General features: G+C 43.1%; 1 protein-coding gene across 1 annotated transcript in view; it reads right to left on the reverse strand.

The window, feature by feature from the left end:
* The window catches only part of abca2 (ATP-binding cassette, sub-family A (ABC1), member 2), a 106,721-nt gene that overhangs the window by 26,001 nt on the left and 52,780 nt on the right, over positions 1-27,940 (reverse strand). The window contains exons 13-33 of the mRNA XM_085424301.1: positions 27,300-27,473; positions 25,866-25,968; positions 25,507-25,621; positions 22,677-22,867; positions 18,469-18,619; positions 18,135-18,339; positions 17,881-18,045; positions 17,179-17,359; positions 16,647-16,859; positions 16,163-16,359; positions 15,745-15,918; positions 14,882-15,075; positions 12,648-12,768; positions 12,254-12,544; positions 7,624-7,845; positions 6,202-6,304; positions 4,953-5,278; positions 2,891-3,104; positions 470-575; positions 278-389; positions 122-182 (exon numbers count right to left, since the gene is read on the reverse strand). Coding sequence (XP_085280427.1) covers positions 122-182; positions 278-389; positions 470-575; positions 2,891-3,104; positions 4,953-5,278; positions 6,202-6,304; positions 7,624-7,845; positions 12,254-12,544; positions 12,648-12,768; positions 14,882-15,075; positions 15,745-15,918; positions 16,163-16,359; positions 16,647-16,859; positions 17,179-17,359; positions 17,881-18,045; positions 18,135-18,339; positions 18,469-18,619; positions 22,677-22,867; positions 25,507-25,621; positions 25,866-25,968; positions 27,300-27,473 — 3,619 coding nt within the window. The remainder of the gene's footprint in view (positions 1-121; positions 183-277; positions 390-469; positions 576-2,890; positions 3,105-4,952; positions 5,279-6,201; positions 6,305-7,623; positions 7,846-12,253; positions 12,545-12,647; positions 12,769-14,881; positions 15,076-15,744; positions 15,919-16,162; positions 16,360-16,646; positions 16,860-17,178; positions 17,360-17,880; positions 18,046-18,134; positions 18,340-18,468; positions 18,620-22,676; positions 22,868-25,506; positions 25,622-25,865; positions 25,969-27,299; positions 27,474-27,940) is intronic.

The following is a 27,940-nucleotide window of genomic DNA, read 5'->3' on the forward strand; positions in this document are numbered from 1 at the left end:
CTTTCTGATTAGTAGATGGTCTGCTTTCTTCCAGAGCTAGCAACAATGAAGACTCATCGTTTACGTGAACAGAATGTGACTCTATCACATAAATATATGAGGTAAAGCCACAGACACTTACAAATAGTCTAAAGAAAGGCTGGCACTGGTGCGATTCATCGGGTGGTTTGTTACTGTGATTCCTGCAAACAAACAGAACAAACAATCTGTTGTGTAGTTAAAAATAACCAACCAAACTGGCACAACTTTATTCAGCAGCTATATCTGGCGTGTCTACCATAGGCAGCAGGATTGCCCTTGGAGGGAGGCATGTTGGCACGCAGGATGGCATTGTTGAGGACATTCAGATACGTTGGCATGCTGTGGTAGCCTTTATTGTTGTAGAGAACCTGGACACAGTAAGTTGCACTGTTAGCAGTATTGTATACTGTACCTGTCCAGTTTAGAGTCATTGCGTCTTTGTCTTTACCTGAGCTGATCTGCGCACCGCTATTTTACGAACCATAGGTGGAAGATTTCTCCCAAAAGATGTTGGGATTGATTTCTGAATGTTGCCCACTGTTAAACCACCATATCTGTAACAAAATTAATTTGACAGAAAACCAGTATGTGCATGTTACTGTATCCATGTGAAATTAAGACGAAGTGTAGCCAAAGAGCAATGCACAATTACAATAAGTATGACTTGGCAAAATTAATGGACTTAGGAATTCAGAAAAGTACCAGCAAATACTGATCCACCATTAATAACATCTGGAAAGTGTCTGATTGATGATTTACTTTTCAGCATGACAATGATCTCAGGAGCTCGGACAGAAAAGCATCTGGACATCTTTAAGCTTCTTGAAGACGTTTCATCCGAGAAGCTTCTTCATCATACATGACGAAGGGGATGTAATACCCTGTAGACTTCCAAAGATCCACAAAGGAGTCCCACTCAGACCCATTGATAGCAGCATTACCTCAGCCACATACAACACTGCAAACACCTCACCACCATCCTAGCGCCCCTTGTAGGGACCATCACATCAAGAACTCCACGACTTCACCGACAAGGTCCAGAAACTTCCCCTGGATCCAGATGAAACCATGGTGTCCTTTGATGTAGTCTCTCTCTTCACTTGCATACCCACCACGGAGGCCGTGGAGACTGTCAGAAAACGACTACAAGAAGACAGCTCCTTGGAGGACAGGCCCAACTTCACACCCGATCAGATCTGCACACTGTTAGACCTCTGCCTCACCACCACATACTTCAAATACAATGAAGGCTTCTACAGACAAAAACATGGCTGTGCCATGGGCTCCCCCGTGTCACCTATTGTAGCCAACCTTTACATGGAGGAAGTGGAAAGGAAGGCTCTTGGCTCTTTCAAAGGAAGAGTACCCAGCCACTGGTACAGATATGTGGACGACACCTGGGTCAACATCAAGACACAAGAAGTGGATTCCTTCACTGCGCACATTAACGCTGTGGATAAAAACATCAAGTTCACCAGGGAAGACACAAAGGACAACTGTTTGCCTTTCCTGGACTGCGCCGTGCACATTGAAGAGAACGGCAACCTCAACATCGAAGTTTACCGGAAGCCCACACACACGGACCAGTACCTCCTCTTTGACTCCCATCACCCTCTGGAGCACAAACTTGGAGTAATCAGGACCCTACACCACCGGGCAGAACATGTTCCCTCTAAGCCTGATGGTAAATGGACTGATTCTTACAGAGTGCTTTTCTACTCTCCCAGAGTACTCAAAGCCCTGTATACAACATGCCTCATTCACCCATTCACACAAGCACTAAACACAAGTGCAAACTAATCTACATTCACACACATTCACACTCTGATGAACACATCAGAGGGCAATTTGCGGTTAGTATCTTGCCCAAGGATATTTGACATGCAGACTGGGGAAGGCACCAACCTTCCAACCAGTAGCTGATCTGCTCTACCACCTGAGCCACAGCCACCACAGCCCTAAGCCTAAGCCTGAAGGGAAAAAGAAGGAGCACACACATGTAAAGGAAGCTCATCAAGTCAGCAAAGATGCACAGAAAAGAAGATCAGACACCAGCTAGAGAAAATCAGAAGGACAAACAGAGCAGCACTGTCAGCCCTCATGTAGCGCGTTTATTAGAGAAATTCAGGAGTCTTCTCCAAGCACGACATCCCAGTGTACTTCAGACCCAGCCACACACTCAGACACAAACTGGTTCATCCACATCCGTTTTCACGCCTTGGCTCGTGTGATTAGGCAGAGGATCAATACCGGGTCCATGACTCCCTCAGAGACACTCCCATAGGGCTTAAAAATCTGGGACTCTCCACCAGTTGCTCTTAGAACTAAAGAAGCTTCTCGGATGGGAGATAAAACGTCTTCAAGCAAGTTAAAAAAGTCCAGATGTTTTTCTTTCTGACCTCCTTAGACTATAATGGCCTGAACTGAGAACCTTCACAGACATCACAATGATCCCAAACACTGCCAGAGCACTAAGCAAACCTAAAGAAGAGCTTTGGTATATCCTTCAAGAAGCCTGGAGAACTGTTCCTGAAGATTACCTAAGAGAGCTTAGGCTGTGTGGAAGAATAAAGAACTGTACAAACTCTGTTTTTGCCTTATATGCTGTGTCTCTGTGTTCACATGTTTCAACAATGATGCCTGCTGTGTACTCTGAGGGGAGCTCGCAGCTACTCAGGCTCAGGAGGTCCCAGTAGCAGCCCATGACATATAACATATAAGTTATAATTCTGTTTAAACTAAGGTGATCCAACTAGTATTTTGTGCAATTAGATTCTACACTGAAAAGTCAAAGCATCAGTTTGCAGTATGTTGTCAGTATTTCTGTTGTGTGGCTGTTTCCTTAGAGTTGCTCCAGCAGCTGTCCTACCTGTGCAGCCGCACTCTGTCTGATGTGAAAAGCAGATATTCAGAGACGTTCCGGCCTGTGATGTCCACCATAATGTCACCGGTCACCACCTTCATGAGAGGGGGTTGTCCTCCTACCCCACTGGGACAGGAGAAGCCTGTCCCCTGCATAGAGCAGACGCAGCGCACCGGCTCATGGATGGACAAGGGAAAGGTAGGTGGAGATGTAACAGGCTCTAAGCAAAAGTGAAAGAGTCATCATTCATTCAGCGGATCTTTTCCTTAGTCCACGTGGACTTCTCAAAACCGAAAAAACACAGGGGGAATAAACTGCGTTAGAAATGATTTATTAGCTCTCCCAACGAGCCAAGACACAAGTAGGCATCACTGTACGTGTCTATTGGTCCACATTAGCAAAATATAATAAGACAATAACAATATTCTGCTTAAAAACATGAAAGGAACACTTTGCAATCACAGTATGGCATCACATAAATTAAACTTGGTGATCTGGTCAGGTAAGGAGCAGAGGGGTTATTGATCAGTTTCAGCTGCTCTGGTGTTAATAATATTAACACCAGGTGGACTAGATGGGCAACAATGAGACAACCCCCAAACAGAAATGGTTTTCAGATTAAGACCACCGACAGTGTTCGTCTCCTTATCTTTTCTGACTGCAGCGTCATTACTGGTGGCATGAAGTACTCCCTGCACCCTACAGAGGCTGCACAGGCAGGCCTACAGCGAGGCACATCAATACATTTCATTATCAGAGGTTATCTGTGTCTCAGCATGCCGTGAGACACAGGCTAGGATAGCTGGACAGGACCGCACAAAGTCCTTAACCCATCAGCTGTACCAGTATCTGCTCCTTTCTGCAGGTGGAACAGGACGAGTGCTGCCAGAGACCTACAAGTGACAGCCAGCAGCCCACTGCTGTCAATGTCTCTAACCCAACAATCATAAGCAGGGCCTGAGAGCCCGAGGTCCTTTAGTGGGGCCCTGTGGTCACTGCCCAGCACTGTGGAGCCTGACTGGCCTTTAACCATACCAGAACTGGCAGGTCCAGCAGTGGTGCCCTGTTAGTGTTACTGTGAGACAGACGTGAACGGGTCCGGAGAAGCCATAGAGAAAGTACATGCATGCATTTGCTGCAATTAATTTTCCACCAAACAGACTCGCATGCTGCATCATTTTTTCACTCTGACTTCAGCCCTCTGTAGATTGATCATTTTCATCAAATGATGTGTCATCCTTCACTCCTAATATATTACCTGGACCACATCACCTCAGACATGCAGCATGATGATGTGTTTCCAAAGTGTTCCTGTCACGGTTCTGGGTCAGTTTGACCCAGTATTTTGAGTTATGCTTTTGGTGTGTTTTGCATTTTGGATTCTTTTCTTATTATGATGATAATGATGATTATGACTCTATGTTTCAGTTATTCTTGTTTAGGGATTAGTTCGTAGGTTTTTGTGTTCTCATGTTTATTGCAGGTTTAGTTCAGTGTCTAGTCTATCTCTCTGTGTCGTGTCTGCGTGTTTGTTTAGTGGTGTCTTGTTTCCTGTTTTACTCTGAAGGCTCATGTTCAGGTCTTATTCCTCCCAGCTGTGTTCCCCTTCTGTCTCTAATTTCTTGATGACTGCCTCAGTGTATTTAAGCCCAGTGTGTCTTTGTGTCAGTGTCAGATCATCTGTTATCCTCACCTCGTATTTTCCCTTATTGTGACACTGTGTTCATAGCCTGCTTAGTTACTCTGTGTTTATAGTTTTTTCCATAGTTCCTTCACAGAGTGCCTTAGCCTTCTTAGTTTACACAGTGTTCTCTGTCTTCTTAGTTTTCCCAGTTTCAGTGTCCCCTAGTGTTTTTGTTATGCCTGCAGCCACAATAAAGGCTTGCCTTATTTTGGAAACCTAGTTCTGTCTCCACCGTGTCTGCTCTTGGGTCTACCTCATTCCTCACGCCGGCGCGCCCCGCCGTGACAGTTCCTTTAATTATTTTTTGTTTAAGTCAAGTCTTGATTTTCAGATCTAGAGCTACATACGTTAAATGGGTCGCACGCATATTATGGAAGCACTTACTATGAACTGTAATTGGAGGAGTGACTGTTAGGTTCCACAGACCGTCCTCAAAATTAGAGTCTGGGTCATCTGAAGGTGCTGGCGAAGGTGGTGGGGGCACAAAGTTGGAGAGGGGGACGCCCTGAGTGAAGGAGTCCAGACACATAGAATCAAAGTATTTGGCAGCTAGGGTTTTGGAGTTATTGGCATTGGGGTTGAGGGTTTGTGCCAGCTGGTCCAGGGTGCTGTTGAAGGGGGTTTTGAGGATACAAGTAGCACCGATACCCGAGGGCAGGCGGAAGGTGTTGATGATCTTCTGTGGGCTGGCGTCTGGTGACAGCTTGTTCCTGAGAGTGGACCAAAGATGTGTCAGTCACATTTCTTTCTATTCCACTGTGTCAGTGTTGACTTGAGCAAAATGCTGCTGTGCACCAGGATTCTGTTTAAAGTAACAGCTTATTTCAGCGTCTAAAGGCTCCAGTATTTGGACTCATAAGATCTCTTTTGGTCAACCTTGCTAAGCTCTGCTACAGGTCGAGGTGACAGGACTCCATGGAATAATATATGAGGTGATCGAGTTAGTCCATGACCCTGAACCACAGTTATGCTTGGCATGCTCATCACTGACAGTCCTGCTAACACAAGGCTATATCGTTTTTAACACAGGTCACTTTGGCTGTTGTGTGTAAGGGTGACAGTAGCAGGCATAAACAATCAGCACACATCATCACACAACTTGACAATTTAGCCACATATACTGAAACTAATCCTTTCATTACTGATGTGGAGATGATTCACCACCAGAAACCCTTTCCATGTCTTGGTAGAGCTTTCTTATATGCAGCTGTTTACTAAGCAAAAGACAAGTTGCTACAGCAGTGTGGGGACTTACGTAGGACAGTTACAATCAGGGCGTCTACGCTAATTAAACCTGACAGACAGTTTAGTATAAATAATATCAAGCATGCTGAATTTTTATTTGCTGAAAACATGACGCGATGTTCCAGTTTAATTCACAGAGATATCAGACATTGTTATTTGTCAGTCAAGTTGCTGTACTGGCTTTACTTCAGGCTAGCGTGCACTAGAGTGAGCACGAGCAGTTACTTTTCTAATATCGAGTAATATAAAAGAAGTCAAACACAAACAGTTTGTTTGGTAAATGTTCAGCTGAGAAATGTGACTTCACTGTCAAAGAAACATCTGCAATATTTAGTTTTAATGATAAAAATCTGCATGAGTTATATCAGTAAATTAAACATCATCCTACCTGTACTGGGGTCTGTCTTCATTGGCATAAGGGATGAAGTTGCCTCTTGGTTGGGTGTAGTTATGATACTGAGATGGGGACAAGATCAAGGGTGGCAAATCTCCTGTAAAATAATTCACACACAACATCCATCCATTAATCAGGGATCTTTTTACGTAGATTTTACAGCTAATTGTAAAAATAAAGTGCACTGAGCCCTAGAAACCCATGTATTTCATTAGTTTAGTAGCTCCACTGTTTTAACTGTTGAGTGAATAAAATAAACAAATAATTTAAATATCGACTGAAGTGAGCGTGCTCACCAGCTACTGCTACCCTCCACCCTGGTATATCACACATTCTTCATAGCAACACGAGTCACAATGAGCCAAACTTAACAACAAGACAACAAAGTGACGCTTTCAGTCCATGATTATTGATGCTCTCCGTTTCTAAGCATGAAAGCATAAAATGATTATTTAACTACGCTGCTCTGTTCTTATATAAAATGTGAAATCTAAACATGAAACACACTCACATATGTGCGTGTTTCTGCTACAAATATGGGGGCTTTTTTCTGAATATTTCAGGTGATTGCTGCAGGACACGGACATGAATCTCTGGCACTGTGTGTAAAACTCCTCCTCGCCATTTACGCTTTCCAAAAAATCAACGATCATGGCGGCAGCGATCACAGTCACGCCTGCTGACTAAATGTGCAGCATTACCCGTTTGACCCACCGCTGGTTCTGGTTCACGTCTCAGGTCAGTCGGGTTCCACCCCACCCTGCCAACCCAGCTCAACAATCTGGTCTGAGTAACCCTCATCAGTCATCACTCGTGGACTCAGGGTCCTTATCACTACTTCTAAGCGCTTTGCAACCTGTTCTCCAATATGTGCCTTTCTCTTGTTTGTATAGATTTGTTCCTGCTGTCTTACCATCGATACTTTATTGTCATTGTCAATCGTGCAGGAGTAAAGGGCTATTCTATTCTATTCTATTCTATTCTATCCTATTCTATCCTATTCTATTACTCGGTTTCTTTGCTGCTAATCTTAGTGTACCACCTTCATGATTCATTTTAATACTTTGGTTCAAACATTTATCTTGTAAAGTTTGATCCACGTATTTTAAGTTTTTCTATTTTAGGAAGATGTTTATGAGCAAAGACTGTTCGATGAATGTGAAATTCAATACAGTTTTATTTACATGTGGCCAAATCACAACAACTTATATCGTCTAAACTGCTGAGAGCCCGCTCAGCAGTTTATTTGTAATAGACTGTTAAAGTATTAGGAGCTCTGTACAAAACTGTATTCACCATAATCTAAATACTGAACTGTTTAACAGTATACAGACAACTTCTGCAATCCTGTTTATCTTCTTATTAAGGCGGGACAGCAGCAATATTAAAACCAGCAAAGGACGAGTAAAATCTCACCGATCTCGGGCACAGATAAGGCCACGGTCATGGCCACACAGACAAAGAAGGCAGGCAGGAGGATCTGAGAGAAGAGACCCTTGGTGTTCCTCTTGGCACAGTGAAACCTCTTGATAATAAGTCCGTGAAACTGGCTCAGTTTCAACCACCAACCCTCCAGCTTGAAGGTGCCCTGCCCTTCCAGCACCTCCGGCTCTGGTGACGAGGGGTTCTCTGCATCTCCTAAAGTGAAAAAGTTAACATGAAATAGACAAACTGACAAATTATGGATGAGAACAGTAATCACAACCGGTCTGTATGATTCTTTAGTGCTCACACTATATGAGCATTTTTATTCCAGAAGCATGAAAAGAAAAAAGATCTAAAGAAAAACAAAAACTAAGAAAAAAACATTTAATGTTGTAGCATTGTCACTTGCATTTATTAACTAATAAACTGATGAAAATATTCATCTAAATTTTGACAATATAAGTCACTAAACCCTGAAACGAGCCATGAGATTCATGGGTTCGAGCATCTAAACTCATGATGAGACTGTGTGTTTTTATAAAACAAAAAGTCTGTTCTTTCCTTTAAAAACGTGTTCAACTTTAAGTCATCTTAGATAAATATTTACCACCTGTTTGTTCAGTTATATTAAATTCTGTTTGACATGCATGGAAGTGCCTGTGAATCCCATCTTTATATCCCTCCACAGATATTCTGTCCGTGCCTTGGCTGACATTTTATCCATTCAAACATCGCATGTGTCAGGCAGTGGTCAGGGATGGAGGCTGTGGCAGTCTGATCCCTAGATATCGAGGCTGGCTGCTGGGACATGAAATGCCACCTCTCTGGTGGGGAAGGAGTCTGAGTTAGTGTGTGAGGTTGAGAGCTATTGGCTATAGCAGGCTCAACACATGTCTCCTGGAGAGGTCCTGGACTGTTCAAGTCACTGCTCCATCTAGTGACTCTGTCTTCTTACTGGGAGACTTCGACACTCACGTGGACAGTGACACCTGAAGGGGGTGACTGGGAGGAATGGCCTGATCCGAACCAGATCAGGGTTCTGTTTTTGGCTTCTGTGCAAATCACAGTTTGTTCATACCGAACACTATTTTTGAACATAAGGGTGCCCATACACATGGTACCAGGACACCGTAGGTTGATGGTCAGTTGTCTTATTGTATTATCAGATTTCTGATCTATCCAGAACATTCGCATGAAGAGAGGGCTAGAGCCGTCAACTGACCACCGCCTGGTAATGAGTAGGATCAGGTGGTGGGGGAGGATATTGAACCTGGCACGCCTAAATGTGCCTGGCAGAGGCTCCGCTCTGGGAATTCCTCAACTAGAATGTTGACAGCAGTCTGAAGGAGGCTGATATTGAGTCTATATCGACCATATTCTCCATCTCCATTGCTGAGGCTGCGGCAAAGATGTTATTGCCTGTTGTGGTGGTAATCCCTGAACCAAATGGTGAACAGAGGAGGTAAGGGTAAACCTCAAGCTGAAGAAGAATTTTTATTGGGCTTACTACACTGTGGGCAGCGGACGGTTACCGGCAGACCAAGAGAAGGCGGCTCGTGCAGTAACTGGAGCAAAAACTTCATGGGAAGAGACTTTCAGTTTGTTTTGAAGCAATTCTGGCAAACGAGTGGTACAGGAGGGGAAAGCAGAGCACTACTTACAGTGTGTAGTGGGTGTGGGTGCTGCTGACTTGAACTCATGATGTAGTCAGGCATTGCAAGGAATACTTTAAGCATGTTAATCCACTGACACATCTTCTGTAGAGGACCAAGAGCGTAGCCATGCCCTTGGGGTTGAGGAGGTTTGCCCTGAGCTCGTAAAGGCTCCAAATCTTGTGGGGCTGTTTTGATTGATACTCCTCTGCAGCACTGCATGGAGATCTGGGGTGGTGAGTCCCATCTTTAAGAAGGGGGGGATCAGAGGGTTTCTTTCAATTCAATTTTATTTATACAGCGCCCAATCACAACAACAGTCGCCTCAGGGCACTTTATACTGTAAGGTATAATAATACCTACAGAGAAAAACCCAACAATCATATGACCCCCTATGAGCAGCACTTTGGCGACAGTGGGAAGGAAAAACTCCCTTTTAACAGGAAGAAACGTCCAGCAGAACCAGGCTCAGGGAGGGGCGGGGCCATCTGCTGCGACTGGGTGGGGTGAGAGAAGGAAGACAGGATAAAGACATGCTGTGGATAAAGACATGGGGGTCACACTTCTCAGCTTCCCTAGAAAGGTCTCTTCTCAGGGACAGCTCGTCCATTAGTCAAACCTCAGATGCAGGATGGAACAAGAGCAAGACGCTGCCTGGCTGCCTCCTAGGTTAGATATTGGCAGCATGACCCATCTGCAGGAGGCTTTGGAGCAAGTCCATAACACACTGGTGGGGTGAGGTGGCTGGGGAGAGGGAGATCAGGGCTTTTCTGCTTAGGCTGTTGCCCCCATAACCAGAGGTGTGGACTCGAGTCACATGACTTGGACTCGAGTCATTAATTTTATGACTTTAGACTTGACTTGAAAAAATGTTCTAAGACTTGTGACTTGACTTGGACTTTTACACCAATGACCTGGGACTTGAATTGGACTTGAACCGGTTTACTTGAAAAGACTTGATATTTTACCCCAAATATAAAATTTAACATGCATATTATATAGAGATTGAAAATGTGACGTCATTCACGGGTAGAACCGCAAAGGATTCTGGGAACTCGTGGCAAGAGGTACTAGCGCACGCAGGCTTTCAATTGAAATCAGTCACACAGCGATAAAAAGAAACACAAAAATGTCAAGAAGCTGTTGTATTATTAACTGCAATAGCCGGTCGCATGACAGCCACGGGAAGCCGACGAGTAAAGAGATCGGTTGTTATCGGATTACCTCGTTGAAGAGAAATTGTTCGAGCCATGTTTCCGAAGTAACAAAGATGAGACGGATGGCCTGGATTGCAGCCATTCAAAGACCAAATATAACGTCCCAGAACACTCCAGCTCACAGGTTAGTCTGCTCCAAGCATTTACACGAAGGTCAGTGTTTTTTAGTAGTTAATACGTCATTTTCATAACATAATTGGTGATATAGGTTACAAGCAAGTCTGGCGCTGAACAGAAATGGTCGCGCTATGCTCCTTTGTTTATTGTGCATAAATAGTGAATTGTCCTGACACAATATTGCGTTTCGCTTCTGTTATTATGGTACATTGACAAAAACATATACTTTTATTCACAGGATAAAACAGTTGTTTTGTATCACTAATTGTCCAGTACGATTACAGCATACAGTATTATTGTCACTGCTACATTTCTGTGATGAACAAGAAATTATTTCCACTACTAATTAATTACCGTTGAGCTCAAAGGTCCTATTAATAAACGGTTAACGAATGTGTATTTATGACGACGATTTGTGAGACTGGTAAACTTATGATACGTACGATGGTCTTTACTTTCTACACGGTGCATTTCAAGGTCCTGCACCCATCCGTCGGTAAACTGTACCTGGGCTTGTTGCAGTGACCTGAAGTTACTATCGTGCCAAACTAGGTATCCCCGACAGAATTTGTTCCCCCTGTGTAAATCACAGACAAACAGTATCCCACATTGCTGATTTTTCGTTCACAAACACTTCTTATTATGACGCATTTCTCCTGAAACTTTGGAGGATTTAGCTCTTTATATAATAAAGTTACAGGAGAATAAAAATAGTTATTAGCCAAAATGTTTATGGTTTATTAAAATAATCCCATCTGATACCCCGTGAGCAATAAATATATAATTTTCTGTTGTAACCCTCAAACTGAATGGTAATGTAACGATACTAATTTTTCACAAAATGAAAACATCAGTACTTCCTGCGTGCTCCCAGCACAGGGGAAACAAATTCTGTCGGGGATACCTACTTTGGCACGACACCGGTCCTACAACCGCATCCAAGAATAACATGCAGCTTATCTCAGAACTGTCGGTGAAAATTATTCTTGGAGCTAGGTTTAATTGAGCTGCATTTTAAAGAGGTGCAATTTCACAATTTGTGTATATTTTCTAAGTTCACTATTTTGTCATGTGTTGAGAAAAACACAGATTTTAAAATTACATGGTCTAATATTTACATTTAGCATAACTGCAACATTATTTTTTCGTTTTTTTTTTTAAAGACTCGAAAGGACTTGAAATTCAAAGTTTCAGACTTGTGACTTGACTCGGACTTTTACACCAGTGACTTGAGACTCGACTCTGACTTGCCTGACATTACTTGAGACTTGACTTGAGACTTGCAAAACAATGACTTGGTCCCACCTCTGCCCATAACAAGGGAGGGAAGGATGGACGGATGATTGACTTGTTCTTTTATTAAGGTCATTTTTTCCCAAATTTTGGATTCACTGTCACTCTGCATCATCTGGTCTCCAACCATCATTTCTTGACACATTTTAAAGATGCTCAAACCAATAGAGTGCACCACACCATCATTTGCCTCAGCAGAGTAAGAGAATGTAAAGATGTTTTTAATAAACTAGCAAAAAACAAACAAACAAACAAAAATGTTTTTCATTTGTGTATAAATTCATGAAAGATGTGGCAAAGAACGATCAAACAAGAGTACATCTGCTGTTGTTGTTGTCTTACCCTGGAGGCTAGCAGAGTCAGCCCCCTGTCTGTTGTCAAAGAGCGGACAGTAATCTCCATAGAAGTCGGTATATAGCCCTCCTTCATCGCCTCTTACTGAGCCGACAGATGAGGAGGACATTAGAGAAGACTGGCTCTGGCTTAGTGTGGAGCACTTCACCAGATTGTTTAGTTCCACCGTTGGCTTTTCAGGCTCCACTTGGGATCCTGTCTCACCCTGTGGTCCCCCCAAACCTTCTGAACCGATTGATGATTTCCCTACAGAGCTCCCCCCTGGCGAACCCTTTACGTCTGCTCAGAGATAACAGGGGTGGGAAGAAGGTAATCATGTCAGCCATGTGCCAACCGATGAAGTCAAAACACACATATGAACATATAAGAAACATGTGCTCACCAGCATCGCTGTTTTCAAGAGACTGGTCCTCTTCAGACACTTTGAGAAAGACCTCCTCTAAGGTGGTGTCCATTACCCCAAAACTAGTCAGTGCCAGGGAGTCCAAGCTCTTCTCTAAAGCCTGGAGGCACAATGGCAAATTAGTAAATAAGGCAAAATGAGAGTTTGAAGATTGTTGTGTACAAAGTCTGTCTTTATGTATGACCGCCTTTATTCTTCAGCACAGAATGAAGAATGAACTTTATTTGGAAGTAGTCTTCATGTATACTTATTCAGGCTTTTTGAAGGATATTCCAAAGCTTATCTGTGGCTGTTTGCTGCCTTTTGCTTCATTCTCTGTCAAGATGATTACACACCGCTACAATAACATTGAGGTCCTGGGCAGGTCAGTGAATGGCTGATAGTGTTTCACTGGGAATTTGTCTACCCAGATATGCTTTTACTGCACTGCAGTGTGTTTGGGATCACTAAAAAATGAAGCCAATGCTTACCAGACGGTACTCCATGATAGATCACAACCTGTCAGTACTGTCAGCAACACTGCTGGCTTAATTGTCACATTAAACTATGAGATCGACCTGTAAAACATCATAACTAATTTATGTCAAGATGTTTTAAAGGTCGATAAATATGCTCAGCTTTCTTTTGATTGCTACAAACTGAGGATTGGATACAAAAATGAAACACTTGGCTTCATTCTTAAGGCCTGTTTCAGTCTAGTTCTTGCACAACTTGGCATACTTCCTTAAGAATGGCTTCTTGACAGCCACTCTTACAGTTAGATCATTTCTGATGAGACTTCAGCAAACAGTAGGTCAAATGAAGGGCCGGGTGCACGTGGTCCTGTGTCAGGTGCTGTATTTTTCCCCCGTTTCTAAAGGACGTGGCTTTTAGATACTGGTTATCTGCTCCGGGAGGTTTTCACACTTGTTGTTAATCTCTTTTCCACAGCATGTCTTTATCCTGTCTTCCTTCTCTCACCCCAACCAATCACAGCAGATGGCCCCGCCCCTCCCTGAGCCTGGTTCTGACGGAAGTTTCTTCCTGTTAAAAGGGAGTTTTTCCTTCCCACTGTCGCCAAAGTGCTGCTCATAGGGGGTCATATGATTGTTGGGTTTACCTTACAGTATAAAGCACCTTGAGGCGACTGTTGTTTGGTTCTATATAAATAAAACTGAACTGAAGTTTGTCGGCCTTTATGGGTCTTCTTTTGTCCACTTCTTTGAGGACACTGCACACCATGCTAAGATCTGCCAAGGTTAGGGGTACTACAACACTGTTAAAAAGTTGTTTTTTATGTCACACTTACAGTGCTGGGTCTTTGTACTAGCATTTTGAGTTCAACATTTTACTACTACTTGTGTGGTTTCCACATCTTTGTCCTTTATTTATGTCATTTTAAGTTTTTATTATATCCCATTTAGTTTTTTCATTCTCAGTTTTGCTCGTCTCCTTTTGGGAACATGTATATTTGGCTAGGCCTGAGCCTGGGCCTTTCTGAGCCCTGCCCACTGCAGGCCATGGTCATGGAGGTTGGGGGTTTCCCCTCCCTACTGCTACTCATTTGTAGTTGCTTCCCCTGGCTTGGGCCTCTTTGGTGCCCGGTGGGGGGTCTGCTTGGTGCAGGCCAAATCCACCCATTCATCCATCCATCGATTATGAATCCACGGCCCTCTTCCACAGTTCTACTGTCTTCCTCCCTGCACGGCCGACCTATCACAGAGTATCACTGCTCCTTGCTGAACCTGGTTCTGCAGGAAGCTACTTCCTGTTAAAAGGGAGTTCTCCTTCCCACAGCCACCAAGGCAGTTGTTTTCTGTATTATTGTAGAGTTGTTAGTTTACAAAAGCACCTTGAAGTAACTGTGGTTGTAATTTGGTGCTATATAAATAAAACTGAATTGAATTAGATTAAATTTAAAACACATTGTCTTTTATGCAATTAGCCAGACCATATATAGAATCAGCAGCAGCATCAGAAAAGATGTAAATGACCTGCTTTTCTACTCATCATTCACACCAGCACTTTTTTCTACTCTTTTTCTACACACGTGTTTTTTATCAAACATTCACACTCTGATGGATGCATTGATGAGCAACTTGAGGTTAGTATCTTGGCCAAGGATATTTGGCATACAGACTGGGAGCAACCAGGGATCAAACTACCAACCTTGCGATCAATAGCTGTGAGTTTATTCTGTAACAGAAGAGTTTTCTTTGCTTGTGTAAATGTACCTGAAACAGCCTCTCAAAACAGCCCTTCTTGACAGCCTCAGAAGGCAGCACGTAGGACAGCTCAGTGTTGGAGTCGGACACCAGCAGGCAGGAAGCCACAAACTGACGAATAAACTGAGTGACCTGAACTTCTGAGCAAGGCGACAGAGAGGAGGACGGAGACAGAGACGGAGGCTGGAACTGGCTGGCCTGGCCTTAGCATTGAAAGAAAAAACACAAAGCATGAAGACTTTTGGTTTTCTGCATGGTGGTGGGTAGGTGGGGGTGGTGGGCACATGTTTGCATAGTGCAGGGCTCTTCTGCTTGTGTGCTTTTGTTTTGCCTTTCTATTAAAAGCAGTTTTGGTTGAAGGTTTAATAATCGTGTTACTGCTCTGCTTCTAACATCTTTCTGCTGTGTGTAGTTCAACTCCACGCACACACTGAATAAAATGAACATCATTTATGAGGTGCTCCTTTAACTGGACTCTCACCTCATAAATGATTATATTATAATCAGATTATTGAAGTGAATGCTGGATGTATGTTTGTGATGATACCAGAACACCAGTAAGTATTTTCTACTGTAATTCACCAAAGTATAGACAAAGGTTGTACATATGTCAGATAAAACCAATAAAATCCCAAATGTACAAATCATATAGTAGACAAACAATGTATGCAGTGTATATGATTGCACTTCTGTGTATACCAATGCACACATGCATTCATAAATCATGGCCATATGTATCATTAAGGGCTCTGCTAGACTTCTTAGTGTAAATCTGCAAATGCTCTGTAGGCTGACAGCATCACAGGTGCAGGAAATAAAAACACTACCACACACACACACACACACACACACACACACACACACACACACACCTCGGCCTTCGCTCTGCTTTTTGACCAGTGTCAGCTTGTATCCATCTCCATAAGTGCTCTTGAGAAAGAGTGGGGAGCCACAGCATTTGAGTTTCCCGTGTGAGATGATGGCAATGCGATCTCCCAGAAGGTCTGCTTCATCCATGTGGTGGGTAGACAGCAGAATTGTGCGGCCTAAGGCAGAGGAGCCACACACATATGTAGGAGGTGGTTTGGGTTACATTTACCAAGCAGGACATCAAAAAAAGGATAGAGCGTGCCTCTGCAACAATATTCTGAAAACTGAACGCAGAGGACATTTTTCCCACGTGCATACAAGAAATATGCACGGACTGAACAACACTTAAATATCTTTGGTGAGGATTGAATCCCTGGATCGATGTCATGTCACTCTGCACGATGCCTAGGAGTCACTCACCTTGTTTGTACTTGAGAATGAGATCCCAGATGGCTCGGCGGGCGTAGGGGTCCACCCCTGCGGTTGGTTCGTCTAGGATGACGGCCCTGGAACCACCAACAAAGGCAATGGCGACAGACAACTTTCTCTTCATCCCACCAGACAATGTCTGCACCAAGCTGTGACGCTTGTTGGACAACTCCAGGTCAACAATCATCCTGGACACACACACACACAGAGAGTTGTGTTCTGTTGGTCGGTTGTCAGGGAGCACTGACACTGGTTGAGTGAAACGTTGTGAGGCAAGTTAAACCCTAATGAGTCCCAAACAACTAAACAGCATTAAGCCTGTGCTGTGACCTCAGTGCCTTTACATATGCACAGTTTGAATTTCCATAAAGGTTCAGGATAGGCTCTTTATCTTACAATACAAGGTGCCTCTGGGCAACTGCTGCTGTAATTTGGCGCTACATAAATAAAACTGAATTGAATAAAAGCAGCTGACTTGTCCATCTCCTTGCAGATGTCTTCTTCAGCCATGCCTTTGAGCCTGGAGTAGAACCACAGATGCTCCTCCACACTCAGCTTGTCAAACAGGACGTTGTGCTGCGGACACATCCCGAGGTTCTGTCGAATACGCTCCATCTCAGTGCGGATATCGTGGCCATAGATGGTGGCAGAGCCAGACGTGGGCGGGAACAACCCTGTCAGGATGGACCTATGAACATACAGTTTAGATTACAGGTCACAGTGATACATTAAACAGGATTTGTTGCTTAAATGTTGTTTGGTCCAATATATCTTTAAAAAATATCATATTTTTATTTTCTTCTTTTTTTGTTTGTTTGTGTGTAGCTGCAGCAGGCTGAACATTTAACAACAGATCATGGATGTTTATATTTCATTATATATGAGTCTTATAAAACCTGCATGTCTCAGTGTGATCTACAAAACCATGCAAGAGTAAATCATTGAGCTCTCCAGTGCTGGAGCTGCACAATAAAAACCATTACTACATGCTGCACACTGCCTCTCACATTGTAGTCGTCTTCCCAGCTCCATTGTGTCCCAAGAAGGAAACCACCTGGTTTTCATGGAGGTTGAGGCTCAGTTTGTTCAGGGCCAGTTTACTGCCTGTCTTGTACACCTTGGTCAGTTTGTCTATACACACCACCAGGGGAAGGTGGTTGGGCTCCTCCTCTATCCCGCGGATCTCCTCTGGAGTTGGAATGACAGTGAGAACAAAATCGGAATCATTTATAAAAATATTGATTTAAAAAGTGTTTTTCTCCGTCGTTAATTCCACTTCTTTTGTTAAAAGCACTAAGAGGAGAGGCAAATAACCACATGCCTGAAACAGGGAGAGGCCCTGTGGTTTCTGCATGGAGATTTGAACTCAGCACTATTATTTACTCGGGACAAATAAGGAAATATAAGGGGCGTGGCTTCATGTCATTTTGAACTGAACTGTCTCGTGTGTCACATTGGAATCTGGAAATTCATAATCCTGCTCAAACATGCAAACTTGGAAAGGTTCCTGTGTAAGGAAATAATAATATTTAATATTATTATGATATTATGGATGGAAAAATAATATTTAATATTATTATGATATTATGGATGGAAAAATAATATTTATCCTTTTACTGAAGTTTAGGACGGTGTGTATTACAGTGTTTTTAAGCTGATTGACAGAATATGGGAATCTTGTCCTCGAGCACCATATTGTTGGTTTTTACCATTCCTCCGGTGGTCCATCGCACAAGCCTGATCCTCCTCCATCACACTGAGCCTGGCAGCTCCACCTCCGCACCAAGGCCAGTCCCAGGTCTCCACACGGCCACTGCCAGACCAGTAGGACCTCTGCAGTGGGAAGTACCATGGGCGCGGCAGCCCATACATTCCTAATGGAAAATTAGGGAAAATTGAATCAGCAGAAGATTCCTAAATAACGTTTGTTGGGAGAAAACCTGAGAGAGCAAGGATTTCACACCTGGATGCACAGCCTCTATGTACCAGGTCAGCACACCGTACACGCCAGCATCAATGATGAGCATCATCATGGAGAGACCGAGGTTAAAGTCATCGCCTTCTACAGGTGACTGGCTTATGGTCTGCCACTGAATGCCAACACCTGCTACCTCGTATAGAGCAAAATACTTGGAGCCAAGGCCAAAAGCTGTGGTAGACATCAGAGACTAAAAGAGAAGGAAACAATGTGGATTATCTGATTTCACAGAACAACAGATAAAGAACATTTTACCAACGCACCACAAATTCAAAGAGTTTTGATTGGTGAAAAAGGAAAGAAATGTAAAATGCCTTACAGCAATGCATTTCTCGAAGGCAGTGATCTTGTCGTGAGCCACCTCCTCCCTAATGGCCACATACATATAGGGCACATAGCTGAGGAAATAGATGATTCCTCCGCAGGCAGAAGCCAGCTTAGCTTTGGAGTAGATTACTGACACCAGGAAACTGGGAAAAAAGTTACGCTTCATTTGTTTCAGGACATATTCCACAAGTTTTTAAAAATACAATGAGATGTGCAGCAAAATCACTACATATAAAGACAAGGTTCACGATTTTACAAAAATAATCATCACTCAATGCTCACTAACATTAAAACTCAAGACACCAGGTTTTCCATGTCTGGCAGAAACCTCCAGCACTGATCAAAAAAGTCCTGACCACAGGAGGCTGACTACAAACTCCTCTTACACTGACATACTGACAGCTTAGTATCCATCCATCCGTCCATGAATAACCATGTCTTAAGGACAGCAGCCTAACAAGAGAAACCCAGACCTCAGGAATCTCAGGAAACACTGAGGGGATTATCGGGCCTTTGGAGGGACATTTCTCCGGCGTGCCCTGAGCCTCCTCCAGGTAGGACTACATGCAAAAATGGCCCCAATCTATCTGTCAATCTTTTGTTTTCCATCACAGACGCCAAGATACTTCAATTCCTCCACTTGGGACAGCAACTCTTCCCTGGTGGGAACGCCACCTTTTTGCAAAAATCTAACTGGGAGCCCAGTCAGTCTACATGTAGTGCCAAAACACAACAACAGTCACCTCAAGGCGCCTTGTAAGGTAGACCCTACATACAAGGTCTTAAATAATCAGGCCCCATCTTATCTTAATGACCTTGTAGTACCATATCACCCTATTAGAGCACTTGGCTCTCGCTCTGCAGGCCTACTTGTTGTTCCTAGAGTATTTAAAAGTAGAATGGGAGGCAGAGCCTTCAGTTTTCAGGCCCCTCTTCTGTGGAACCAGCTTCCAGTTTGGATTCAGGAGACAGACACTATCTCTACTTTCAAGATTAGGCTTCAAACTTTCCTTTTTGCTAAAGCATATAGTTAGGGCTGGACCAGGTGACCCTGAATCCTCCCTTAGTTATGCTGCAATAGACGTAGGCTGCTGGGGGATTCCCATGATGCACTGGGTGTTTCTTCTTAAGTCACCTTTCTCATTCCTCTCTGCATTTAGTTATTATTAATCTCTGTCTCGCTTCTATATCATGTCTTCATCCTGTCTTCCTCCCCTCATCCCCATCGAATAGCAGCAGATGTGAGTTCCAGAGGTGGGACCAAGTCATTGTTTTGCAAGTCTCAAGTAAGTCTCAAGTCTTTATCCTCAAGTCTCAAGTCAAGTCTCAAGTAATGTCAGGCAAGTCAGAGTCGAGTCTCAAGTCACTGGTGTAAAAGTCCGAGTCAAGTCACAAGTCTGAAACTTTGAATTTCAAGTCCTTTCGAGTCTTTAAAAAAAACAAACGAAAAAATAATGTTGCAGTTATGCTAAATGTAAATATTAGACCATGTAATTTTAAAATCTGTGTTTTTCTCAACACATACAAAATAGTGAACTTAGAAAATATACACAAATTGTGAAATTGCACCTCTTTAAAATGCAGCTCAATTAAACCTAGCTCCAAGAATAATTTTCACCGACAGTTCTGAGATAAGCTGCATGTTATTCTTGGATGCGCTTGTAGGACCGGCTTTAAAATCGCATGACAAAAATATCATACACATTAAAAAAAACTGCATCACCAACGTAGCCTGGACAACATTTGCTAGTTAGATGAAGTCAGCTATCTCATCGTAGCATATTTATATGCATATTTATAATCATACGGTTCTTGGAGTGAGTGCATACACTCATGAAGTTTAGTAACTTCCGGTCACTGCAACAAGCCCAGGTACAGTTTACCGACGGATGGGTGCAGGACCTTGAAATGCACCGTGTAGAAAGTAAAGACCATCGTACGTATCATAAGTTTACCAGTCTCACAAATCGTCTTCATAAATACACATTCCTTAACCGTTTATTAATAGGACCTTTGAGCTCAACGGTAATTAATTAGTAGTGGAAATAATTTCTGGTAGCATCACAGAAATGTAGCAGTGACAATAATACTGTATGCTGTAATCGTACTGGGCAATTAGTGATACAAACAACTGTTTTATCCTGTGAATAAAAGTATATGTTTTTGTCAATGTACCATAGTAACAGAAGCGAAACGCAATATTGTGTCAGGACAATTCACTATTTATGCACAATAAATAAAGGAGCATAGCGCGACAATTTCTGTTCAGCGCCAGACTTGCTTGTAACCTATATCACCAATTATGTTAAGAAAAATGACGCATTAACTACTAAAAAACACTGACCTTCGTGTAAATGCTTGGAGCAGACTAACCTGTGAGCTGGAGTGTTCTGGGACGTTATATTTGATCTTTGAATGGCTGCAATCCAGTCGCCTCTTTGTTACTTCGGAAACATGGCTCGAACAATTTCTCTTCAACGACGTAATCCGATAACAACCGATCTCTTTACCCGTCGGCTTCCCGTGGCTGTCATGCGACCGGCTATTGCAGTTAATAATACAACAGCTTCTTGACATTTTTGTGTTTCTTTTTATCGCTGTATAACTGATTTTAATTAAAAGCCTGCGTGCGATAGTACCGCTTGCCACGAGTTCCCAGAATCCTTTGCGGTTCTACCCGTGAATGACGTCACATTTTCAATCTCCATATAATATGCATGTTAAATTTTATATTTGGGGTAAAATATCAAGTCTTTTCAAGTAAACCGGTTCAAGTCCAATTCAAGTCCCAAGTCATTGGTGTAAAAGTCCAAGTCAAGTCACAAGTCTTAGAACATTTTTTCAAGTCAAGTCTAAAGTCATAAAATTAATGACTCGAGTCTGACTCGAGTCCAAGTCATGTGACTCGAGTCCACACCTCTGGTGAGTTCCTCCCTGAGCCTGGTTCTGCTGGAGGTTTCTTCCTGTTAATAGGGAGTTTTTCCTTCCCACTGTCGCCAAAGCACTTACTCACAGGGGCCATCTAACTGTTGGGATTTTCTGTGTTCTTTGTATTATTGTAGGGTCTGCCTTACAATATAAAGCACTTTGAGGCGACTGTTGTTGCCGTATAAATAAAACTGAATAGAAGATTTGGAGGGTGAAGGTCTCCAGTCCTAATCGGAGCGCTCAGAGCAGTGATCCCCAACAGGGAGCGTGGCCTCAGCAGAGCGCAGGAACAGCAAAGTACTGCACAGGACCCTCAAGCTCCCAGGCCTCTGGCAGAGGACCCGAGGATAAAGACTGCTCGCAGGAAGGATGGACATTTTATTTGGCATATGGTAATAAAGTTACTTCAGGTAATGAAGTACCTCCCTGGTAGAGTTTGCATGCATCTCATCCTGTCATTATGTCTGTAAACATGATGCCTCGATAAGTCCTGAATCGATTAAAATGAAACGTTAAATGGGTGGAGAGTTTATATTCACAGTCGTGTGTATTGTCAACAAATAGAAAATATCTAATTAATATTTAAATGTCATTTGATGTCTGACCTCTTCTTCAAGGTCAACGAAACATTTAAATGTGTAATGAATGCTACACGTGTACTTGCCACATAAATAAATAATAAAATAGTATAAGTGGGTTTCAACAGGACAAATAACAAAAGCCTGCACATTCATGCACTGCAAACGTCTTAAAGTATTCTTTAAAAGAATAAAGTAAAAATAATAAATGCATATTATAATCTTATTCCCTGAAACCTAAAGAGTGAGCTGCCTTGGTGGAGGTTTGTGCTCAGAGTGCTTCTTGTAACTACTGAAAACACTGCCAGACTTACACATGTTAAAGTTTATTCACCCTCTTGTTTAAGTGAGAATGACCAGCGAGTATCGAATAAGATTTGATTGCAGATTGTAGGAAGGAATCAAACTGCTGTCAGAGGTAAAAATTTAATTATGCGTTCTCCACTGTACCGATAAATGCTAACTGACAATTTCCTAATTTTTTTCAATGAGTTTTATCTTTCTAGGCTTAAATGCACCATGCTCTATTCACATAGCATTTCAATTCATAGTTTATCTCATGCACACCAGTAGATATATTGGAGGTCTGGGCAAAACTGACCTTTGACCCTGTGGTGAGAGTATCCCCTTCCTGTTCTGTACTAAACATTATCCGTGAAGCTGTGCACATTGTGCATTGAGCCAGAAGTCTTACCAGAACATGATAGTAGCCACGGCATAGATGGTAAGGAACAGCCAGATGATGAAGGGATCGCTGTGGAGCAACACCCGGCCGTACTTTAAAATGGCCGTGAGAGCAGTGACAGAGATGGACAGCTGGACAAAGCCCGTGATGAACCACGCCACCCAGTGGACTGCATTGTTCAGACCCATCATCTTCATCACCTGAGACAGAGACACTATGGTTATTTGCAAGTATGCACAGTAGTGTGAAAAAGTCTTTGACCCTTATACAACACACTAAACACAAAATGCAGCTGCTAAATAAAAGTATTTATGAATAAGTGGACAAAACCCCAAAGCTACACGGCCCCTAAACCTGGGTGGGCCTCAGCAGCAACAGCTGCACTCAGGTGTTTGTGATAACTGGCAGTGAGCGTTTTACACTCTGTGGAGGAAATTTGGCTCGTCTTTGCAGAATTGTTGTAACTCAGCCACACTGGAGGGTTTTTGAGCATCTCAGTCTGACTCAGGTCAGGACTTTGAGCAGGTCAGAGTTGTGTTTCTTGGACTTGCTGCTGTGTTTTGGATCATTGTCCTGCTGAAGCGTGCTTCAGCTTGAGGTCACAAACAGATGGACAAACATTTTCCTTATTGGATGTTTTGGCAGACGGCAGAAATCCTGTTTCCGTTTACCACAGCGAGTCTTCAGGTCCTGAGACAGAAAAACAGGGTTAACTCTGGTTGGTCGGCTCCTCCTGGGAGGGGTCACCACTATTCTGTGTTTCTGGCATTTGTGGTTCGCTGGAGTCCCACAACTTTAGAAACGGCTTTCTGACCTTTTCCACACTGAGACACTTTGTTCCGTCACTCATTGTTTCACACACATCCTTATTTTTAATGATAAATTTGGGAAATTTGGGAAAGTGAATTTTGTGAAGTAATGGGAGTGGTGTTATTTTTCTAGTGACCACTATAACCCACGTTTACCCACTCACACACACCTGCAGCACTTTGAGGTCTTTTAATGTAACACACACAGTTCAGGATAATGTCCAAGTGTCACTAAGCTGAAGTAAATTCTGGGTCATTCTCTACATATTCCCACTGGTGGCTTTTGGTTTTGGGCCCCGACTTATGCTGCAGGATTGTTTGCTTCACAACAAAGCAAATAAAGACATAAAGTCTTCTGTCTTTCATCATCATGCTCAGTCTGCACAGAGCGTTTTTGGTTTTTTAATGTTGTTTTTTGGTAAATGGCCTGTATTTGTATAGCACTTTACTTAGTCCCTAAGGACCCCAAAGCGCTTTACACGTTCAGTCATCCACCCATCCACACACACATCCACACACTGGTGATGGCAGCTACATTGTAGCCACAACCCTGGGGCGCACTGACAGAGGCGAGGCTGCCGGACACTGGCGCCACCGGGCCCTCTGACCACCACCAGTAGGGTGAAGTGTCTCGCCCAAGGACACAACGACCGAGACTGTCTGAGCCGGGGCTCGAACCGGCAACCTTCCGGTTACAAGACGAACTCCCAGCTCTTGAGTCACGATCGCCCCCTGTTTTTTCGGTATTTTGTCTTTATTTGACACCAGTAGTCACGACAGACAGGTGAGCAGAGAGAGCCCAGGCTGCTGCCTTGTGTCATATGGTCGCCCACTGAGTTATACTGGTGCCCAGAGAGGATTTGTCGCACACTGAGAGCTGTGAGCGAGTGTACGATAAACAGAAGTCAAAGATCAGACAGGGACGCCGTAAGCAGGAGGAAAGTGATGACGAGTCCCTGACTGCCGGGAGAAACAGCAGCTCGTCTTTTTTTTTATTAACCTATCAGCGTAAGATTGAATAAAACTTCTCATGTTTCAAAAGTACTTAAGCAGTAAAAGTACTTTTACACTGTTTTATAAAATTTAATTCCATTCAACAAGTTAACATATAATATGTATTTGGTGTAAGGTATTAATCAATGTTAAAAAAAAACATTATAATCTTATCATTAAAACTGTGAAAATGTAAAAAGTGGCACAAAATCAAGAAATAAGTTTACTAAGCAGAACATGGACCCATGTTTGTGTTTTTAAGGCTGGCGTGGTCGCAGTATCAAAGTGGCCTGAGAGGAGGCAGCAAAGAGCAGCACTAAGGCTGCGCGCTGATGTACAGCGTGGAACAATGTTGCCATGGATTGTGGAGCAACTCTGCTTTTCAACACTAAAGGAAACATAAAGGAGCCACACAGCTGCACACATACTGGGAGCAGTTCACTGGTGACTCTTCGCAGCTGCTTGCTCGTGCACATTTATTCCACTGGTCTCGGTGAGAGGTAACAGGCAGGGTGAGCATCCTTGCATTCCCTCAGCTTGCTGCTTGTATGACGGGTTTCTACCAGAGGAGGAGAGAGTCGCTTCATCTTGGACCTGGTCAGGAAAGTTCGTCTACTTATCAGACTTCAGATCCCGGAGGAACCATGCAGTTATTGTCCTGGTTGCAGAACACTGGACCAGCTCTGGACCAGTGGGTGTGGACATGGAGACATGCGATCATGTCCCTCAGGTACATGAGTGCTTGGGCCCATCACTGAAATCACTGTCCATCACTGTCCAACTGTTGTGAGACACTGCTCCACATTACCAGCAATAAGCTGGACTTGCTTGGGGGGTGTTGACATGCACGAAATGCTGCGAGCGATTCTATCACTGAGCCGTACGTACTGCATGTTTTTGTAAATACAAGCCCTATATTTCAAATGTTTGTTTAAAGTTTCAATATTTGCTTTGGTTTAAAACTAATTGTTTGCTCCCATCCCCAACAATCTTTGAGCACGCTGTCGTGTGGACCAATCACGCTAACAAACACTCACCTCTTTAAGCCTGTGCTCTTTCTCAGCTACAATATGCTGAATCATCATGGCCACTGAGTAAACCCAAGAGATCACCATACACAGAGGCATCATGTGCTCAATCACAAAGAGAAAACTGCAAAGACAAGAGTAACACAGGGTATGAGCTGATGATCACAGTAACAGACAGATGTGCTGATGGAGGAATATATTCATCCAAACCGATCGTTGGTCACGTTTAAATGAACTTTTCAAACTGCTTAAGACATTCTGTTTACATGACGTTCTAATGGTAACGTGTCATTATTTTGTTTATTATTATCACACAAACAGAATCCCAGTAAATAAAGTACAGGGCTACGTGTTAGTCCGTCCCTTACTCGTCTCTGGTGTAGCATGGATAGGGGAACATCTGAACGTAGTTGCCAGGCTCCACCACGTCATGCCCCACAAATGTGTTGATGATCGCTCTCTCTATCATGTCTGGAAAAGAGAATCGAGACAGGGTTCGTATTTCTCTCCAGCGTGCGTGTTACATATTTGTATATCAGCTGATGGTGACGGTTTGGGTAATAAAGGATGTTGTGAGTCAGACTGATTTACAAATTAATCACTTTTAAAAAATTACGATTTTTTTAATTCACATGATGAAATATACAGTACAGTAGAATTATATAACCTTTATTTTATATTTATGCTTAAACATTTTTCATGGGAAACTCAGTGACAATATTCGACATAAATATGGAGAAAGAGTGAGCTGGAACATTATAAAATACAAGGGACTCAATTATATATATGTATATATATATATATATATATATATATGTATTTGCTGTCTTCTGCAGGCTTACACATCAGCACGTGACTTGTACTCAGTTATGAATGAGGGTAATAAACAGAGAGCAGCTGAAAGCTCATTCTTTAAACAGGCTGATGATGAACTGAAGTAGAAATATTCTAATAACTTAAAACAACTGTTTCCTTTTAACATAAACTGCAGTGATAAAGACCACAGACCCTTAAAGAGCTACCACACTTGTAGTGTGACCAGTTTTCATAGGAATGACATCCAATAAAAGTCTATTGTAATTTCATTCTATGCTATAGCCTGATGAGACCCATGAAGACACGAAATGGACCCCTCAGACTTCTACGAGCGGGAGCAGGCACCGCTCTCCTTTCTGGAGGAAGAGCTGAGGTGGAAGTCGTCTGACTAATAAACCCGTGAGTCCTGCATTTGGGTCCTCTCCTTCCATTCCCACACACGTGACCGTGAAAGTTTGATTTGTAGTCTTTTTGTAATGATCCAACCCTGTCAGAGCCTGTGACCTCTCCTGGCTAAACAGCCTTACACTGCGTTGTCTTCAGACACGTCTATCACTCTGATTTCATCATTCAATATTCTGTGTCAGTTGAGTGGCTTCCCTGCTTTCAGCAACTAAATAAAATATGATTTGTAGTTAGAAAAGGCTACTGCTGCAGCGTTGTAAGCACGTTCCATCAATCCATCCCCTTCTGCTCATCCAGGTCAGGGTTGCAGGGGGCTTGAAACCCATCCCAGCTGCCACAGGGCAAGAGGCAGGGTACATCCTGGACAGGGTGCCAATCTGACACAAGGCCAGGTAAGCACGTTACCTTTACTTCATAAAAACAAATGAAACTGCACTGATATCAGTGTGTCACCCCTTGGGTCCTGTGCATAAAACCGTTGATCTACATACTGTTCAAAAACCACACAAGACTGAGAATTCTCATTCCAACCACAATCAAACGGTCAGCACTGGGGAAGTAAGTGAATTTCAGTTCCTTACCTTGGATCCAAACAAAGCCATACAGGAAATAGAATTTCCCCCCAGTGTTGGGGCCAGGGCGCCAGTAGGCCCTCCTGATTTCATTGGTCTTCTCTGTTAAACTGGAATTTTGTCTGATTTTGTACATAACATGTGGTGGAAGGGAGCCATCTTTATTAGTCTGGAAAATCACACCTGGGGAAAGAAAACATTAGAATAGTAAAGAAAATCTAATTTTGCATCAAAACTCTGATGTGGGCATTTAATATGCTTCATGTGATTATGAACGACTCTGAATAATATAGAAACAGAAACAGAAACAGCTGCTCATCCCTGACAGGACTGTGAGGAATCCTGACTGATTGCTGGTTGATGGGAGAGCGCAGTGACATCCCCGCCTGTGATGTGAATGATGCAACCATGAGTAGTAACGCCCCTAAACGGCAATTAGGAAATCAAGTGGTAATGTCATGTGTATCCACCAGGGGGAGCAGTGTGGGGCACACTCATATACGTTTTGAGATCCTTCCCAGATGCCTTAATGCCCACTCACATCCTGGGCCTTTTGACCTCAGAAATCACACGATTGGGTGGGGCCAGGCTTCACAGTGGGTCCACAATGGTGATTGTGACCTACACTCGTTTTCACACCTTGGCTCATG

This window comes from Rhamphochromis longiceps, linkage group LG12 (assembly GCF_057381845.1).
Source record: "Rhamphochromis longiceps isolate RC_006_pf linkage group LG12, R_longiceps_female_GT1.1, whole genome shotgun sequence".
Classification (NCBI taxonomy): Eukaryota; Metazoa; Chordata; class Actinopteri; order Cichliformes; family Cichlidae; genus Rhamphochromis; species Rhamphochromis longiceps.